Below are 17,650 nucleotides of genomic sequence, written 5' to 3' on the forward strand. Positions count from 1 at the left end.
ACATCTGAACTAACATGACCATAGGCCTCTCTTAGAACAATAAAAAATAGTGTCAAATATTTCAATATTTGCCAGTGTTTCATGGTTGTGAAGGGACATTGATGTAACAATTATACAGGACATTGGCTAATGTCTGGCTACAGTGTAGATTGTGTAGATGGCTTATGGGGGAGACAGTTACCACATGACCACAGTCAGTAAAGGTTAAAATAGAAAAACATGTGGCAGGGGAAAAGAAGTTGTTAGTAAGCTGAACTATCTGTAACATTCTATCCCGTTTAAAATTATGTCATATCTAAAGTTCATAATATTCCATTTGGGTTGGAAAGTTTCTATAAAATATGTTAACATACCGTATATAACCATATATGTTATAACACAGTATATATCCATATATATTAACATTAACAATATCTAAACAAGCTCTGCAAGATCTGAACATTGTACAATTAGTTGCAATATATATCCTGAAATGCAACTGTAGTTCAAACTGCATTAGTAGACATGAGTAGACTAACTAAACTTAAGGTATTTGTAGTGAAGAGAGCTCTACCCCACTGGTCTTGTATTTCTGCCATAGGTAGCAGTCTCTGGAGCCCCGCTCATACCGGTAGGTGGGTGGAAACGTGATCTTTTCTTCCTCTTAAGAATGAGCAAGGGGAAGAAAATATAATGTCGTCATGTCAAATCCCAAAAACAATCAACAGCACTATTGATAAAACTACATGAGTACAAAGCATGCACACATTACTGTATATTTGAGTGTGCTGATGTTTCCACCTGATAATTGCATGTGTCATTTTTTTCTAGATTATATCTGGTTTAAAAATCTGATTGCATGAACAAACCAACCTGCTGTCTTGTCTCCTTTTCCACCACAAATGATAATTTTGCATGATGATGTTAATACCTTTAATGCATTAATAAAGATGGAGGCTTTCCAGCTATTCATCTTACTGAAAGTATGTTGTAAATAACTAGCTTAGCAGTTAAGGCTCTGGGTTACTGATCGGAAGGTCGGCGGTTCAAGCCCCGGCGCTGCCAAGCTGCCACTGTTGGGCCCTTGAGCAAGGCCTTTAAGGTCTGCTCCAGGGGCGCCGTATCATGTCTGACCCCAGCTTCCTAGCATGCTTCCTGGCATGCTGGGGTATATCACTGTCTTATAATGTATATGTGACCGATAAAGATTCATTACCAATATAAAAAGGAATGTACTGTAGTTACAAGAGCAAAGAATGTAAAAAGTAAGTCTGGAAAGTCTATTGCGTTAAAGATGATACCCTCGGTCATTATGGACAATGTGCATTATGTTATGAGGCATTAAGAGGAGTTTTGGTTGTCATATGTGGCTTGATATGATGGATGTATTATTGCCTTTGCATAATATTTGGCTAAAATGGGTCTAAGACATTCTGAAGTTGTTGTAAATTCAGATCTTGATACTCAAACAGAAACAGTGTCTTGAATACAAGAAGTCCATACTAAAGTTAAAGAAAGCTTTTCTTTTATGGCGCTCTCTGGTCAGCTGGTCTGCATACATCAGTTCATCAAACTCCCGCTTTGACACATGCTTTAAAATGTCCTGCAGAAGAGAGAAACCATCAGTCAAGCATGAGAGGAATTGATCTCTGAAACATAGTAAAGAAACATAGTGAAGAAACTTAAAGATTGCAATTGTTAAGCCAAAACAGATAATCATAAAAATAACCCAAAATAATGTTTGGCCCAGAAATGACATCAACAATCTAATAGGAGAAAAAACAGAAGACCACAGAAGGCCTAGGTGACCTCAACATCAAGGTCCAGGCGGTAGTTCAGGTCACCACACCAGAAGAGATGAGTAAAGCGCAAGCTGACATCAAAGGCAGAAAGTTGCCGCTCCCCCAGCGATAACAGTCTGAGGATGTCTTGAAAATTCTGGTTCCTCCTGGAAGGGAGTGAAGAGAATATCAGAAGCTAATCTCAAATGGATCCACATTCTGTTAGTGCATTTAGAATACAATGTGCAGGGCTAGAAGGTTGTGCTGCCACATGGAAAACATGATGCAGTCAGGCAGCACAGAAGTCTGTCATCACTAGACTTTGTGATTGTTACATAAGCAGTAAAGGAAGCTGGTTAAAACTCCTGAAAACTGTTTAAACAGGGTCATAGTGTTGATCGAGTGTGTTTCTGTGGGTGCATACCGAAGTGCTTTCTCACTGCCAGAGGTCAAATGACAGTTCACAAAGCCCATGGGTGTCCCATTAAAGAGGAAGGAGATCCCTACGGCCCCTTTGTTTCCTGCAACCGTTCAGAAAAAAATGAACAACTGCATATACATAAATATATATATATATATATATATATATATATATATATATATATATATATATATATATATATAGATAGATAGATAGATAGAGAGAGAGAGAGAGAGACTTAGGTTTTATCAGTCTACTTTCTCATGTTTTTTATTTGTTTGAGAGCAGACATAAATACCCAGGTGACATGATATACATAGATTAATAATGACATAACGGTTGTGTCAGCTATTGTTTTTAAATGAACAGTGCTAACATGTTTGTAACCTATTCGAAGTGGATATCATTGGCATTTGTGACAGTAACTCGGAGATATCTGAGCTACTCTGGCTCTCTGGAGGGTTGTATTCATATATTAAACTGGGTTTAATTATTTGCTTCTTTCTTTGACTTAGATATTTGGCTGTAGGCCATGAAGAGAGAGAGAGAGAGAGAGAGAGAGAGAGAGAGAGAGAGAGAGAGAGAGAGAGAGATCCAGACTTTATGAAAGTTTTGTACCAAGTGTATTGCCCAGTCCTGTCTTCACACTTGCTGTGTTTACTTGGCTGATACGTCCCTCATGCTCTGGTTTTACAAACACAGCCAGTCTGATGTTCCACAGAGACTGCATTGCCACCTACAGGACATTTACATGCAGCACAGGATCAAAGCAAAATAAGTTAATCAAGTTACATTATTATTATTATTATTATTATTATTATTATTATTATTATTATTATTATTATTATAAAAACAGAGCATTAGCATATGTATGAATAATGTCAACATATCGATTTTACAATTGCCTCTAACCTGTTTGAAGTCGATATGGGTGGCATTTTTGAGCGTAGCTCTGATATGTTCAGTCCACTCCTTTTCTCCTTGAGGGTTGTCCTGAGTGCCAAATGCATAGATATCATGAGGCAGGCAAGCAGTGGAGTCATCAGGAGTCAGTCCCAAACCACAGCATGTAGCCCAGGACTGTAGAGTAGCGGGAGGGTGAGAGCCACCTACAAAAAAGGTCAAGTAATAATAGAAAAACTAGTTGTCACTTTTATGTGGTTACATTTTTCTGACAGTTGTTTTACATGAATGAAGATCTTATCTTGATCTCAAAATTAGCACAATGAACAAGTAACAAGGTTTAACATCATTTACATATCTGCCACACAACAAATTTGGAACAATTTGTTCAATTTATAATTTTTTTTAAAAAAAGGCAATGTTAGCATTATGGTCAAGGACAGGATTCATAACATCTTCTCATTTTGGATAAATTTGGTATGAACATACTCCAACCAGAATTGCCATATAGACACAACATGATGCATAATAATGCATAATGATAACCACACAGCTACATTTTATTTGTAAGCACAATATCATATTATTTATAACATGATTTCAAACAATAAATTCACAGCTTTACCCATGTTCCATGTGCCCACAAACACCGAGATGGCATCAGGCTCATTCTGTTGGGAGTATGTTTTCTTCATCAGCTGCAGAAGCTGGCAGAAAGCCTCTCTTTTCTGCAGGTAGGACGATCACATGTTAATATTTTGCTCAAAAAGTTTCATTGTGATTCTGTTTACTTAGATATTAAAATATAATTGTTAAGTCTGTTTTCTCTTTCCTCTATTTTCTGCACTATTATAGGACTACGTGCTTGCTGGTTTCTCTGTACCATGACAAGCTCTGGTTTTGTGTTTTTGTTTTATTAACTTTTATTAACTTTTTTTATTAACTTACTCTTTAGTGGCACAATATTTAATGCAACTATAAACTAATAAACAGTATCACATGTCTTTCTGTAATTAATTAAACAAATTTCTGTGGCATAAGAGGAATAAAACTTTCCAGTAAGTTCATGTCACCATTTTCCAATAAGTACACGCCCTGTTGTTTTTTTATTCCCAACGTAATCAATTTTTTTGACTAACCTTAAAGCTCTCAAACAGTAGCTCTCTTGCAGGCTTGTGATGACTGTCCACTACCATCCTCAGCTTAGCTGGACTGCTCTGAAACTTTACCAGCTGCACAACTGACATTCAAACATACATTACAATAAAACGGTAGATTTACACTATCGTTTTGTATTATAGTATACTTTGTTTGTAATATATTATAGTGGTATAATATAGTATGGTTTGAGACTGGACTATGTCAAAGTTAATTAGTTCTGCAGTGATGCAGGCAAACTTACTCCTGTCATGTGTGATTGTCTCTATGCCAAATGAGCCAGTCTTCCTGTCAAAGAGCAGCACACCATTGTCCACATCCACTGATACCATCTGCCTTCCATACCTGACCACCTTCACCTAAATATGTACAAACACACATTTATACAATATACTCATGGGTGTAGCAGACAGGTGGCATTGTTTCATGCTGTAAGTAATTATTAGTAGTAGTAGCAGTAGTAGTAGTATTAGTAGTAGTAGTAGTAGTGATAGTAGTAATGGTAGAAGCAGTAGTAGGAGTAGTAGTAATAGTAGTAGTTGTAGTGGTAGTAGTAGTAGTAGTAGTAGTAGTAGTAGTAGTAGTAGTAATGGTAGAAGCAGTAGTAGTAGTAGTGGTAGAAGCTGTAGTAGTGGTAGTAGTAGTAGTGGTAAAAGCAGTAGCAGTAGTAATGGTAGAAGCTGTAGTAGTAGTAGTAGTAGTGATAGAAGCAGTAATAGTAGTAGTAGCAGTAGTAGTAATGGTGGAAGCAGTAGTAGTAGTAGTAGTAATGGTAGAGGCAGTACTAGTAGTAATAGTAGTAGTAGTAGTAGCAGTAGTAGTAGTGGTAGTAGTAGCAGTAGTAGTAGTAGTAGTAGTAGTGGTAGAAGCAGTAGTAGTAGTAGTAGTAGTAGTAGTAGTAGTAGTAGTGGTAGAAGCAGTAGTAGTAGTAGTAGTAGTGGTGGTGGTAGTAGTAGTAGTGGTAGAAGCAGTAGCAGTAGTAATGGTAGAAGCAGTAGTAGTGGTAGTAGTAGTAGTAGTAGTAGTAGTAGTAGTAATGGTAGAGGCAGTACTAGTAGTAATAGTAGTAGTAGTAGTAGCAGTAGTAGTAGTGGTAGTAGTAGCAGTAGTAATGGTAGAAGCAGTAGAAGTAGTAGTAGTAGTAGTAGTAGTAGAAGCAGTAGCAGTAGTAGTGGTAGAAGCAGTAGCAGTAGTAGTGGTAGAAGCAGTAGCAGTAGTAGTGGTAGAAGCAGTAGCAGTAGTAATGGTAGAAGCAGTAGTAGTAGTAGTAGTAGTAGTAGTAGTAGTGGTAGAAGCAGTAGTAGTAGTAGTAGTAGTGGTGGTGGTAGTAGTAGTAGTGGTAGAAGCAGTAGCAGTAGTAATGGTAGAAGCAGTAGTAGTGGTAGTAGTAGTAGTAGTAGTAGTAGTAGTAGTAGTAATGGTAGAGGCAGTACTAGTAGTAATAGTAGTAGTAGTAGTAGCAGTAGTAGTAGTGGTAGTAGTAGCAGTAGTAATGGTAGAAGCAGTAGAAGTAGTAGTAGTAGTAGTAGTAGTAGTAGTAGTAGTAGTAGAAGCAGTAGTAGTAGTAGTAGTAGTGGTGGTGGTAGTAGTAGTAGTGGTAGAAGCAGTAGCAGTAGTAATGATAGAAGCAGTAGTAGTAGCAGTAGTAGTAGTAGTAGAAGCAGTAGTAGTAGTAATGGTAGAGGCAGTAGTAGTAGTAGTAGTAGTGGTGGTGGTGGTAGAAGCAGTAGCAGTAGTAATGATAGAAGCAGTAGTAGTAGCAGTAGTAGTAGTAGTAGTAGTAGTAGTAGCAGTAGTAATGGGTGAAGCAGTAGTAGTAGTAGTAGTAGTAGCAGTAGTAATGGGTGAAGCAGTAGTAGTAGTAGTAGTAGTAGTAGTAGTGGTGGTAGAAGCAGTAGCAGTAGTAGTGGTAGAAGCAGTAGCAGTAGTAGTGGTAGAAGCAGTAGCAGTAGTAGTGGTAGAAGCAGTAGCAGTAGTAATGGTAGAAGCAGTAGTAGTGGAAGTAATAGTAGTAGTAGTAGTAGTAGTAGTAGTAGTAGTAGAAGTAGTAGCAGTAGTAATGGTAGAAGCAGAAGTAGTAGTAGTAGTAGTAGTAGTAGTAGTAGTAGTGGTAGAAGCAGAAGCAGTAGTAGTGGTAGAAGCAGAAGCAGTAGTAATGGTAGAAGCAGTAGTAGTAGCTGTAGCCAATGTGGTTACCAGTGTCATATGATGTGAAACTGAATCTCACTGTAATAGACTATTTTGAATAATAACAGAGCACCCACTACAATGAAGGTCTTTCTAAATGAGAAACATCTCTGGGAAACAACATCCCACAACATCTCCAGGAAATCTGAAGGCTTTTTTTTTTTTTATTATTATCCCTGTTCAAAGGAGAGGATTGTCAGTGAGTGCAGCAAGTTTAGCTGGTTAACCCAGAAACAATTCCTGACAACAACAAAGCAGTAGGTATTTTTCTCTTTAACTAATAATAAATTAGTTACCATTAGTTACAAATACTGAATTTGTAAAGCTAGCATATTATGTGCTTAATGTAACGTTAGCTGTAACTTTTTTGTAGCTTGCAAGGCAAGCTTTTAATGTCCAGCTGAGATCCTATTCAGGCCAAATACAGATATAGGTAGCCACGCTATCATATTCTACAGATGCTGATTAGTATTTTCCCCACTATGGCTTGCCACCCCAATAAAGCCATTATGTCTAACCTGGCCAGCCCATTGTAAATGGTCTGGCTATGCCCTGGATATCCTGCACAGCTATGCTGGTGAATGAGGAACGAGGATTTACCTGAAAGCTGTGCACAGGTACAACCTTGGCAGGAGATTTTACAGACGATACAGGCTCAGGTACAGACGCTGGCTGCACAGATAGGTTGTGATTTGTCACAGCCTCTTGGAGGGCTGTGAGGACCTGTGAAAGCCATGGCACCATTTAAATAGAACAAAACCAAAGGAAATAAAGTTATAAACACCTCTTATTAAGAATAAGTAATGCAGCATGTGCAAATCATGACTGATGAATTTGTAGTGATTTTGAATACCCTTGTCTCCAGAGAAGATAGCAGGTTGCATAGAGTTGTTATTTTGTAAAGCAGAGTATCGAGGTTCTCCTCTGGAGACGTTCCCATATTCTAAAGAATTTAAAACAGGGTATATAAATACTGGACATGATGAAGAACAAAGTCTCTTTTTTTTTTAAAGCTACAGTATGTAGGATATTTGATATTTGATATCAAAACTGGAGGTAAAAAATCAGGATTATTGAGCCAGGTAAGAACAATATAATATGTAATGTGTGTAATATAATGTTCATGAGCTGCGAGTTGTGAGTTATCCTGACAGTCAGGAAAGTTATCCGGACAATTATCTTGGTGATGCATCTGGCAATCGCAGTAAGAGCTAACCTGCTGACAGTAGCTTAAATATAAGCTGTTTTTGAGAGGTTTTGCTTTTTTATCTGAGCTTTATTTCAGTGTGTAGTTCTACATCAGAAGCAGAATTGTTAACTATGTGAGTTCTTGGCATAGTAGTGAAAATCTAGTTAGGGCAATAAGCTTTACTTGCGGTCAGTTGTAACACATTTATACTAATGATATGGGCAATAGAGATTTTCAACAAAGCAAACAGTTCCACTACATTATTCCGCCCAGTGTGAGGCCGCCAAGTGTGAATAAAATAGTGTCACAGAGTAGGCTTGTTTTGCATTCCGTGTCACGTCTGATGTAAAATAGTCTTTAGATCAGCTATGCACAGTGCAAGTTGGTGAAGTTAGTGATTTCCCTGTGTAAATACACCTGTTTAAATAGGGAAATAACTGATGAGTTCAATCACATGTTGGACTGGACTCAGTGATTGACTGTAGTTATCTAGGATAAGACTTGGTCACCTTAGTCTTTGATTATATAAATGAAAAAAATGCCATTTTGTACATTTTAAGGAATGTGCCAAAACTAAAACTAGCCTCTTTTTTTACAGCCTCTAAATTGTTTCAAGTCTAAATGTAAATCACTATTTTCAATACTGTCATATGGTTTACCTGGATTTTAGGACAGGTTAAGGGACAACTGGGATGGTCAAAGACTTTAGCCAGGGTCTCCAAACTGGACATCGTCTGATCAATCTCACTGTAGATGCCAGAATGAAAGATAAACATTTTCCTAAAGATAAATATATTAAAGCAGTATTTTCTAGAACAGTTCTGGGGTCTGAAGCATACCTGGCCAGTCTGGGATTTTTTGTTTGTTTGTTTGTTTGTTATAGTACTGGAAATCACAGTCCACCATTATCAAAGCTATCCCATTTAATTTTGATTTCTCATAGCTATCAGGCCATGTGTCTGAACACTTAAGTTGAATTGGTTTAATCCAAAGCTCAATAACTCAAAACACAGATAGGCCTATAAATAATGTCATCGTGGCCCTAATGTTTTCTGAACTATATGGCCAAAAGTGGACTGCTGACCAATCACACCCATATGTGCTTATTGAACATCCCATTCTAGGTCTAGTACCCCCTTTGCTGTTATAAAAGATTTACACTGTAAAAACAATGGCTGTAATTAAACGGTTAATGCAATATTTTTGCTAAACCCCTTGAATTAAAGCTGAAAGTCTACACTTCAATCCCATCTTGATTGCTGCATTTCAAATCCATAGTGGTGGTGTACAGAGGCAAAATGGCCAAAATTGTGTCACTGTCCAAATACTTATGGATCTGACAGTAAATCCCATTTTCACCAGCAACTAAAATGATGAAGTCTAAATTTCTGTCTGATAAAGAGTGGAGTGGTACCTGTGCAATTTCTGGCAAGTGGTGCAGAGGAGTCGCTGGAGAAATTGTAGTTCTGATCCTCCTTTCTTCAAACTCTCCAGATCCAGATTCACATCACCACGCAAGTATTCACCAACCAGAGCCACCATCTCAGAAGCCACACTACTACTACACCCACACATACACACACACACACACACACACACACACACACACACAAAAGTTATGCCATTTGTAATGCTATAGCATTCATTTGTAACTGTAGTATAGAACATCTCGCTATACTTCTGCAGTACATTATTCGCTCCAGAAATCACTTGGATTTGAAAGTGGAGGTCACCGTCAAGTCCAGTTGACTATAATGATGAAGTAATATAGAAAGTTGCATGTGTAATATATAAAGTCATACGTGTTCACCTGTTTGTGGTGTTGCCCTGCAGTCTTTGCAGCAGTAGCTGAGATGCTGGTGTTTGAGTTGCAGGAGGTGACTGGGCTGTAGGGGGCGCCTGAGCTGCAGGAGGGGAAGCCACAGGGTTCCACACTGAGCCTGGCTTCTCATCATCCCCATCTACAACATGAACACATAGCATTATAAAAACCACAATGACAGATTTGGGAATGCAGTTCTGCTTATGCATTTAAGACATATTCCCTCTATGAACTTTCAGTAGCTAAATTTTCCAAATACAAATATTCTAGCAGACTGTGAGCCAGGCCAGTAAAGATTTTAATTCCAGTCTTAACCTGCATGAATAAATCAATACTTCGAGCACCTGTTTTTTGTTTTGTTTTTGTTTTTTTTATCTCTGAGTGACAAAGTGTTGGGTATCTGAGATGTGTTATTACTGCAATCAAAAGTATATTTTATATATATACCATTTTATACACTATTTTTAGTAATATGCTTTTCAGTGACAAATAGCAAGAAATACATTGGATTCTTTTGACACAAAATTGTACATTGCATTTGTCACATGAAACATGCATGAAAAAAGTTAGATGTGGTTACATGTAAATGCAGAGGATTTCAAGCTTGATTGGTCACATGAGTGTGACAGTGCAGTGATCAAATGTCCCCATAAGGAATGGAATGTCTCATAGTTTTTACTTGGGGTGACATTTTGCTGAACCCACAAGAGACTGAAAAAATAACTTTAAAAAAAATAAAATAAAATAACCTGAAACTTTTATTTAAAATACGTGAAAGAGCAAACGGTTTCCTTTTGGTTACTAAAGTTAGGTTTAAGTCTAGGCATGGTATTAAATATTTGCATTAATATTTATATCAAGACCCTCACGACAAAGACAAACCTGTATGTGTGTCTTACCTGAGCTCTCATCCACTAGTTCTGTCTCTCTCACAACCGGATAAAGCAAAGGGATCACCAGGCCCTTATGAGGTTGCTGGTATCCTAAAACTAAATCACCAAGAGTTCGGAAACAGTTCACCTGCACCCCTTGTGTGGTCTGTAAAAAAAAACACACACACACCCTCCCCCCATACACACACACACACACACACACACACACACACAGAGGGCAAGAGTAATGATTCACCATGACACCATGACAAACGGACATATTTCTTACTGGTTTCCCCCAAACATATATAAACTCATCATGTTCAGCCCCTACTCTAGCTGTACCACTGAGTTTACACCTCTGTAATAATGTCAAGCAGAGCAGTGCCATGGAAATTGCCCAGCATTCATAGAAGTAAGCGCCAGCCCAGTGTATTGTAAACTTTGCCACCATTCTAAAAGTTAAAATAGACCCCAGATTTTTCACACAATAATAAACCATGTGAAGCTTCGACCAATTTCTTGCAGTTTCCAAAAATCATATGTAGCCATCAAATTATTAAAAATCTATTGCTACAAATACTGCATGTGCTTGAGCACATATTTTCTACCTGCATGCAAGTGTGTGTGTGGGTGTCACAGAGACAGTGGGGTATTCTGGCGTATTACCATGCTAAATCTGAAATCTTAACCTCAGTGCCCAGAGAAAATGGCATGGCTTATTTGGGCCTTTATAAAAGCCCTTTTCTTCACGGGAATCAGACAAATGTCAAAGGTCTTTATCATTGATCAGTTGATCGCCATAAAAAAGACTACATACATTCAGGATATACGTACATAGATCGTTTCATACATACATTTTGTTTGTTTGTTTTTAGAAAATTGTATGTTCCTAGTATGGGAGACAAGATCATTTTGGCATATTCAGTCAACCAATCCACTTTGGCTGCCAAAAAACAGCAGCATTTTACTCCAGAGTGGAGAAAAAGAGCTTCTTGAAAAACGATTAAAAGGACAGAAAGAGACAGTGGGAGAGACTGGACTGGAAAAAGTCTGCCATTTAAATAAAATGAACCAAGAAACCAGCAACTATTCTTACTTCTAAAGAAAGACGCAACCACAAACAGCACTGACAGAAAGCGAGAAAGTATGTGTGTTTGGGGTGGTTGGGAGGAGGGGGGGTGGTTGGCAGTGGGGTTGGGGGGAGGATTGGTGGGCATGTTTTTATATATTGGTGGGGAGCAAATTTCCCCACAAAAAGAGGAATATCTGACTATTTGACAATTTTTAACTTATGGGGACATTTGTCTGGTCCACACATGGAAAACTCTTGTTTTTTTTAACTTTAGCTTTTATTTTAAAAAGCTAATAGAACTAACCTACTTCCTTTCTGTTACTGAGGTTAAGGTTAGGGCTAGGGTTAGGGTTAGGTGTACACATAGTAAATAGCTACATTAATAATTAAATGGAAGAACCTCACAAGGATAGTAAGGAGTGTGTGTGTGTGTGTGTGTGTGTGTGTGTGTGTGTGTGTGTGTGTGTGTGTGTGTGTGTGTGTGTGTGTGTGTGTGTGTGTGTGTGTGCATGCTTGCGTGCAAGTGTGTGTGTCTTTGATTAATTATAGAAGAGCTCATGGGTTTAAGGTGTGTTTTACTTCTGCAACTGTGTGTTGGTCTGCATCTGCCTTTAATTATAAAAACAGCAAATGAATGGCAAAAATACTGAGTTAAATATGAGTTAAAGTACATTTACATCCCAGATAGGGCTTACATATGTAAAACACGGTCACATAATATGAATGTACATTTTATAAAATGTATAATTTATACAGTATTATATAAAATAATAAAACGTCACATTATATCATCAAAATTGTTATAGTGCAGTGCCCTCCACTAATATTGGCACCCTTGGTAAATATGAGCGAAGAAGGCTGTGAGAAATTGTCTTTATTATTTAACCTTTTGATCATTTGTTCACCAAATTAAAAGAAATACTCTGCTCTCATGGATAACAAACAATTGCAAATAAAACACAGGTTTATCAAAAAAAAAAAAAACTTTGTTAAATATAGGTGTCCAACAATTATTGGCACCCTTTTAGTCAATACTTTGTGCTACCTCCCTTTGCCAAGATAACAGCTCTGAGTCTTCTCCTATAATGCCTGACGAAGTTGGAGAATACATGGCAAGGGATCTGAGACCATTCCTCCATACAGAATCTCTCCAGATCCTTCAAACGCTGGTGGATTTTCCTCTTCAGTTCACCCCACAGGTTTTCTGTGTGTTTCAAGTCAGGGGACTGGGATGGTGATGGCAGGACCTCGATTTTGTGGTCAGTAAACCATTTTTGTGTTGATTTTGATGTATGTTTTAGATTATTGTCCTGCTGGAAGATCCAAACACGGCCCATTTTAAGCTTTCTGGCAGAGGCAGTCAGATTTTCATTTAATATTTGTTGATATTTGATAGAGTCCATGATGCCATGTGTACTAACAAAATGTTCAGGTCTTCTGGCTGAAAAAAACAGCCCAAAAACATTAAAGAGCCCCCACCATATTTAAATGTAGGCATGAGATATTTTTCCACATGGCTACCTCTCTGTGTGTGCCAAAACCACCTCTGGTGTTTATTGCCAAAAAGCTCTATTGCTTGACCATAGAGCCCGATCCCATTTGAAGTTCCAGTAGTGTCTGGCAAACTGAAGACGCTTGAGATTGTGTTTGGATGAGAGTAGAGGTTTTTTTTCTTGAAACCTTTCCAAACAACTTGTGGTGATGAAGGTGAATTTGGATTGTAGTTTTGGATACTTTCTGACCCCAAAACGCAACTAACTTCTGCAATTCTCCAGCTGTGATCCTTTGAGATTTTTTGGCCACTAGAACCATCCTCTTCACAGTGCGAAGAGAATATAGTCACATGTCCAATTCCAGGTTGATTCATAACATTTCCAGTTGACTGGAACAGCTTAATTATTGCCCTGATGGTGGAAATTTTCATTTTTATTTACTTTTGCTATTTTCTTATAGCCACTTCCCATTTTGTAACTCTCAACAACCTTTTGCTGCACATCGCAGCTATATTCCTTGGTCTTACCCATTGTTATGAATGACTAAGGGAATTTGGCCTATGTGTTACCTCATATTTATACCCCTGTGAAACAGGAAATCAAGATTGAACAGTTGCCTGTTCCTAATCACCTACAGTGAGGGAAAGAAGTATTTGATCCCCTGCTGATTTTGTAAGTTTGCCCACTGACAAAGAAATTATCAGTCTATAATTTTAATGCTAGGTTTATTTGAACAGTGAGAGACAGAATAACAACAAAAAATCCAGAAAAACGCATGTCAAAAATGTTATAAATTGATCTGCATTTTAATGAGGGAAATAAGTATTTGACCCCCTCTCAATCAGAAAGATTTCTGGCTACCAGGTGTCTTTTATACAGGTAACGAGCTGAGATTAGGAGCACACTCTTAAAGGGAGTGCTCCTAATCTCAGCTTGTTACCTGTATAAAAGACACCTGTACACAGAAGCAATCAATCAATCAGATTCCAAACTCTCCACCATGGCCAAGACCAAAGAGCTCTCCAAGGATGTCAGGGACAAGATTGTAGACCTACACAAGTCTGGAATGGGCTACAAGACCATTGCCAAGCAGCTTAGTGAGAAGGTGACAACAGTTGGTGCGATTATTCGCAAATGGAAGAAACACAAAAGAACTGTCAATCTCCCTCGGCCTGGGGCTCCATGCAAGATCTCACCTCGTGGAGTTGCATTGATCATGAGAACAGTGAGGAATCAGCCCAGAACTACACGGGAGGATCTTGTCAATGATCTCAAGGCAGCTGGGACCATAGTCACCAAGAAAACAATTGGTAACACACTACGCCGTGAAGGACTGAAATCCTGCAGCGCGCGCAAGGTCCGCTGCTCAAGAAAGCACATATACATGCCCGTCTGAAGTTTGCCAGTGAACATCTGAATGATTCAGAGGACAACTGGGTGAAAGTGTTGTGGTCAGATGAGAACAAAATGGAGAATGCTGCCTATGACCCCAAGAACACCATCCCCACCGTCAAACATGGAGGTGGAAACATTATGCTTTGGGGGTGTTTTTCTGCTAAGGGGACAGGACAACTTCACCGCATCAAAGGGACGATGGACGGGGCCATGTACCGTCAAATCTTGGGTGAGAACCTCCTTCCCTCAGCCAGGGCATTGAAAATGGGTCGTGGATGGGTATTCCAGCATGACAATGACCCAAAACACACGGACAAGGCAACAAAGGAGTGGCTCAAGAAGAAGCACATTAAGGTACTGGAGTGGCCTAGCCAGTCTCCAGACCTTAATCCCATAGAAAATCTGTGGAGGGAGCTGAAGGTTCGAGTTGCCAAACGTCAGCCTCCAAACCTTAATGACTTGGAGAAGATCTGCAAAGAGGAGTGGGACAAAATCCCTCCTGAGATGTGTGCAAACCTGGTGGCCAACTACAAGAAACGTCTGACCTCTGTGATTGCCAACAAGGGTTTTGCCACCAAGTACTAAGTCATGTTTTGCAGAGGGGTCAAATACATATTTCCCTCATTAAAATGCAAATCAATTTATAACATTTTTGACATGCGTTTTAATGGATTTTTTTGTTGTTATTCTGTCTCTCACTGTTCAAATAAATCTACCATTAAAAGTATAGACTGATCATTTCTTTGTCAGTGGGCAAACGTACAAAATCAGCAGGGGATCAAATACTTTTTTCCCTCACTGTAGGTGTACTAAAAAAATGTTAAATATCAATGGGAATATACTTCAAATATATTTTTCTCACATTAATTCATAGGGTGTCAATAATTGTTGCACATCTATATTTAACAAAGATATTTTTTTTTGAGAGCAGAGTATTTTTGTGACTCTTTCTAACACAAGATCAAAAGGTTAAACAATAAAGACAATTTTTCACAGCCTTCTTGGCTCATATTTACCAAGGGTGCCAATATTAGTGGAGGGTACTGTATACTCACAGATACAACCAAACCCACACACATGCTCATGCAAAATGACCCATTCCAGCAATTCTGCATGGGATAGCTACTATGTGTGGGTGTTCATGGAATCTGTGTGAAACACATCATTTACTCAGTAAACTACTGAGCTCATTCACCAGACATGCAGTCACTTGGAGCCACACACACAACAAACACTGCTGGAACAAAACCAAATCACACTTGAAGCTCAAGAATTACACTGTTCCTCTTGTCCCCATGAGTTCTTATAGTTTAAGGAATTGAAAGTGCTACACTCACACATAGCAAAATCCCAGTATTCCTTTACATTTTAATGCAAATACTGTGAGACTGTCCCAGTATTAGAATTTCTATTAATGGCACTGATAATTTGATTAGGAATATTAGATCCTGTATAGACACATTAAACATAAGGGTCAAGTTTTCAATTCAGTAGCTAACAATGTGTGCCCTCACCTGAACAGCCAGCAACCCATCTGCATCAGGAAGGATGCGGTAAGTGTGAACATGACGTTGGAATCTAGAAACAGCACAAAAATGATTATTACCCATGGTAACAAAGAAAAGAAACTATACCATAAAAACCAAAGTGGCCACAACAACCCATATACAAACTATAACAGTGACTGGCTGATGCCATACCACACAATGATCCACTTACTAGCCAGTGTAATCTTGTTCATCCGCTATTTGGCTCTTCCTCTTTCTTTTTTTTTCAGCCATTATCAATTCCTTAAGATTGTGTTTTAGCCACCTTCTGACAATGAAATTACAGCTGAGCCTCCTCAAAAACAGGTTTGAATGCCTTTCGCTTTTTAAAAAAAAAATTGTTTTTTAAAAAAAAAAAGCTGCTTTGGGTAAAACATATAAATAAACAAAATGAAGAACAGAAATAAGCAGAAAGCGGAGATGAGTCATGTAGAACGTTAAGGTGACAGTGAAAGGAAGTGAAAAAGAGAAGGATGAAAGAGAAGGTAATAGGCTGGATTTAGAGTATTAAAGAATGGGAGAGTAGAAAAAACACTGAATGCTGGACGCCTCAGGCTTCAGGAATGTGTCTAGAAGGGAGAGTAAAAAGGGAGCAGTACAGTCTCTGGACCTCAGGTTTTTCCTCCAGAGGCCAGGCAGAGACAAGGGGAGTTTAGCAGTCTGAACTATTCTGATCTGGTGGGGATCAAGAAAGGTTTCGACTGGCACTAGCACCTTCGATGTCTGTCTGACTCTTCCACTTAAATCTACAATAAATATCAGACAACTCTACAGAAAGCTAGACAGAGGATATGCAAAAACCTAAAAACTCCTCCAAGCTGCTGACTGATGGGGTTCTCCAACAGCTCTTTCCCTTTTAGCCTCAGCATCAGTGGTCCTAAAGTAGGTATGTTTCATGTATAAATTTAAACAGTGCTCATGGGGGACAGCTGCCAGAAGACAAGAGAGTGTGGTGAAAACTCATGTTCTTGGAATTAAACAACTTCCATGAAACACCATGTGCGATTTCTGAAACCATATTGTATACTAAGTGAAAGAGTCACAACCTGAAACTTAACTCCTGAGGGAGCCACCGTCTGGTGAGGTAGTTGCTGATAAAATCAGCCTGCCAGTAAGCATGGATGAGGGCTGAAGCCTGCGTGCACAAATCTATGTGTGTGTGTGGGTGTTACTCACAGTAGACAAAGCGCATAAGCACCAGGCACAGACTCGCTGTCCCGCACCAGGAAACTGCCATCCTTCCCAGCTCGAGCAAGCAACTCCTCTGCCTGAACCCGACTAATGTCCCTGTGGTACCATGCTGGTGCTGTCATTATGGCCCAACGAGGCCACGATCAAATAACTTCTGAGTCCTTATATCCACCTTTTAACAGCCAGGACAAACAAATCAATGGTAGCTATCCAAAAAAATGATCCAAGGCAAGCAGAGAAAGGATCGAGGAGAAGGTCACAAGAAGACCTCAGATCATACAATTTTCTCATCCCTGCAAGACATAAATGTCTTCAAAGTACTTCCAACAAAACTAATCCACCCTCACCGAAGCCAAATGCTGTCTTGACATAACAAAGTATGTTTGCTTTCGCAGAAGTGTGCTGAGGGTGTCTCCAGGACAGGTTCCTTCAGTATGAAGACTTGGCACTTGTTCAGATGGAGGATGATCTACAGAGATGTTCCTTCTCTGTTATGTTATTCCCAGAGCAAAGTTGTCCAGCTGAAGCCGTGAGTTCAGGAAAACAGTCAACTCTCATGTAAACACTAACACAAGCATCTATTGTCCCTTATACAAATGACCGGTATTAAAAACTTTTTCCAAGAAGAGGAACTAAA

At 38.9% G+C, this 17,650-nt stretch overlaps 1 protein-coding gene across 2 annotated transcripts in view; it reads right to left on the reverse strand.

Annotated features, from left to right (window-relative positions):
• Positions 1-17,650, reverse strand: part of inppl1b (inositol polyphosphate phosphatase-like 1b) — a 28,366-nt gene that overhangs the window by 9,812 nt on the left and 904 nt on the right. Inside the window, exons 2-18 of one of the 2 annotated variants that reach the window (XM_017474145.3) lie at positions 16,999-17,650; positions 15,790-15,853; positions 10,340-10,478; positions 9,429-9,579; positions 9,033-9,179; positions 8,278-8,365; positions 7,283-7,372; positions 7,030-7,152; positions 4,487-4,601; positions 4,224-4,324; positions 3,710-3,812; positions 3,094-3,290; positions 2,800-2,917; positions 2,185-2,281; positions 1,789-1,927; positions 1,483-1,582; positions 554-642 (exon numbers count right to left, since the gene is read on the reverse strand). The exon at positions 16,999-17,650 is cut by the window's right edge and continues 383 nt beyond it. In XM_017474145.3, the coding sequence (XP_017329634.1) occupies positions 554-642; positions 1,483-1,582; positions 1,789-1,927; positions 2,185-2,281; positions 2,800-2,917; positions 3,094-3,290; positions 3,710-3,812; positions 4,224-4,324; positions 4,487-4,601; positions 7,030-7,152; positions 7,283-7,372; positions 8,278-8,365; positions 9,033-9,179; positions 9,429-9,579; positions 10,340-10,478; positions 15,790-15,853; positions 16,999-17,135 (1,998 nt within the window). In that variant the 5' untranslated portion in view covers positions 17,136-17,650. The remainder of the gene's footprint in view (positions 1-553; positions 643-1,482; positions 1,583-1,788; positions 1,928-2,184; positions 2,282-2,799; positions 2,918-3,093; positions 3,291-3,709; positions 3,813-4,223; positions 4,325-4,486; positions 4,602-7,029; positions 7,153-7,282; positions 7,373-8,277; positions 8,366-9,032; positions 9,180-9,428; positions 9,580-10,339; positions 10,479-15,789; positions 15,854-16,998) is intronic. The other variant, XM_017474146.3, reaches the window with a different exon arrangement.

This window comes from Ictalurus punctatus, chromosome 8 (assembly GCF_001660625.3).
Source record: "Ictalurus punctatus breed USDA103 chromosome 8, Coco_2.0, whole genome shotgun sequence".
In the NCBI taxonomy this organism is placed as follows: domain Eukaryota; kingdom Metazoa; phylum Chordata; class Actinopteri; order Siluriformes; family Ictaluridae; genus Ictalurus; species Ictalurus punctatus.